The sequence below is a fragment of the Microtus ochrogaster genome, linkage group LG8 (genome assembly GCF_000317375.1).
Source record: "Microtus ochrogaster isolate Prairie Vole_2 linkage group LG8, MicOch1.0, whole genome shotgun sequence".
Lineage (NCBI taxonomy): Eukaryota > Metazoa > Chordata > Mammalia > Rodentia > Cricetidae > Microtus > Microtus ochrogaster.
Window position 1 is genome coordinate 22,911,470 of NC_022033.1, and position 1,504 is coordinate 22,912,973.

The following is a 1,504-nucleotide window of genomic DNA, read 5'->3' on the forward strand; positions in this document are numbered from 1 at the left end:
AAGAATCTCCATGAGTTTGAGGCTAGCCTGGTCTACAAAGTGAGTTCTAGGACAGCTACAGAGTAACCCATCTCAAACAAACAAACAAAAAGAATAAAGAAAGGAAAAATTCCTCATTTGTTCATTCAACAATCTTGGTCCTCTGTGAAGCGCTCCCTTCCCCCCCCCCCCCTTTTTTTTTTTTTTTTTTTTTTTTTTTTTTTTTTTTTTTTGAGGCAGGATCTCACATAGCCTGACTAGCATGGGACTTGGTGTAGCCAAGATGACTTTGAACTTCTGCCCTCCTTTCCTTTGCACTTCAAGTCCTGGGATTTTAAGCACACCCCTTGGGTTTTTGGAAGTTCTGGAGACCAGCCCCAAAAATTCATGCATCCTAAGCAAACATCCTACAAACTGAGCTACATCATCAGCCCCTATTTATTTATTTTTTCAAATAAAGTAAATTGAAGTGCCCAGTCTGGCCCTGAATTCCTAGGTTCAATTTGCTTTCTCATTTCAGCCTCTTGAGTATCTACTGCAGGCAGGAACCCCCAAGCCAAGCAGAGAGCTAGCTAACCTCACGTTTTGTTACTTCCTCCACTATGTTCAAATGATCGTTTCAGTGATGCCCTGTGATTCAGGATACTAAGTTGGTTAGTTAGTACTGGGTAGTTGTTGCGGGAAGGATCAGATTTCTTAGTGGAATAAGTTTTTCCCATTCCCAGTCTGGAAACTGATCATTTATATCAAGGTTTGACTTAATTCTTTCCTCTTTGTTTTTCTCCCACAGACTCCATTGATAATATACCTCTTTCATTTCCTAATTGACTATGCAGAATTGGTATTTATGGTAAGTATCTTTCCAGAGAAAATAAATATATGTGTATATTTTTAATTTTATAGTTTGTTTTTAAGAAAATAAGGAGCTGGGTAGCATGTAGGAGGCAGAGGGAAGTGGATCTTTGTGAATTTGAGGCCAGCCTGGTCTACATAGCAGGTTCCAGGCTAGCCAGGGCTGCATTGTGAGACCCTGAGTATAAGAAAAGGAAAGGAAAAAACAGAAAACCAGAATTTCTGAGAAAATAAAAGCCAAGACAATGTCTTTAGCTTGGAGCCTGGCTTTGGGATGGTGTTATAGAGTATAAGGAGCAGGCGGGAACTTGTGACCAGTTCTACTTTCTTATTCTTTGGTCTCTGGACTATGTAGTCTTCAATTTTCTAACCCCAAGATTCTGTGGTTGACGTTAACTGTGCCAGTTTGGAGGGCAACCTGAGTTTCCTAAGCATTCTGCCAAGAGATTCTGAGGGGAGCTGAAGAGGCTTTCAAGGACAAGGATTGAAGATTGAGATGACAGGAACAGAGGAGCCTGAAACATTTGTCAACAGAGTTGGAAATCTAGGTCAGGATAGCATAAGACACCCTGAAGTCTTCCTTAATTATAATGGCTGCTCTTTGCTGAGGGCTTACCATGTATGAGGTGCTAGACATACCTGAAGCCTATAGGTCAGTGGATATTGTTCCCCC

General features: G+C 41.0%; 1 protein-coding gene across 1 annotated transcript in view; it reads left to right on the forward strand.

The window, feature by feature from the left end:
• Positions 1-1,504, forward strand: part of Pigu (phosphatidylinositol glycan anchor biosynthesis class U) — a 90,446-nt gene that overhangs the window by 21,496 nt on the left and 67,446 nt on the right. The window contains exon 3 of the mRNA XM_005363085.2: positions 770-829. Coding sequence (XP_005363142.1) covers positions 770-829 — 60 coding nt within the window. The remainder of the gene's footprint in view (positions 1-769; positions 830-1,504) is intronic.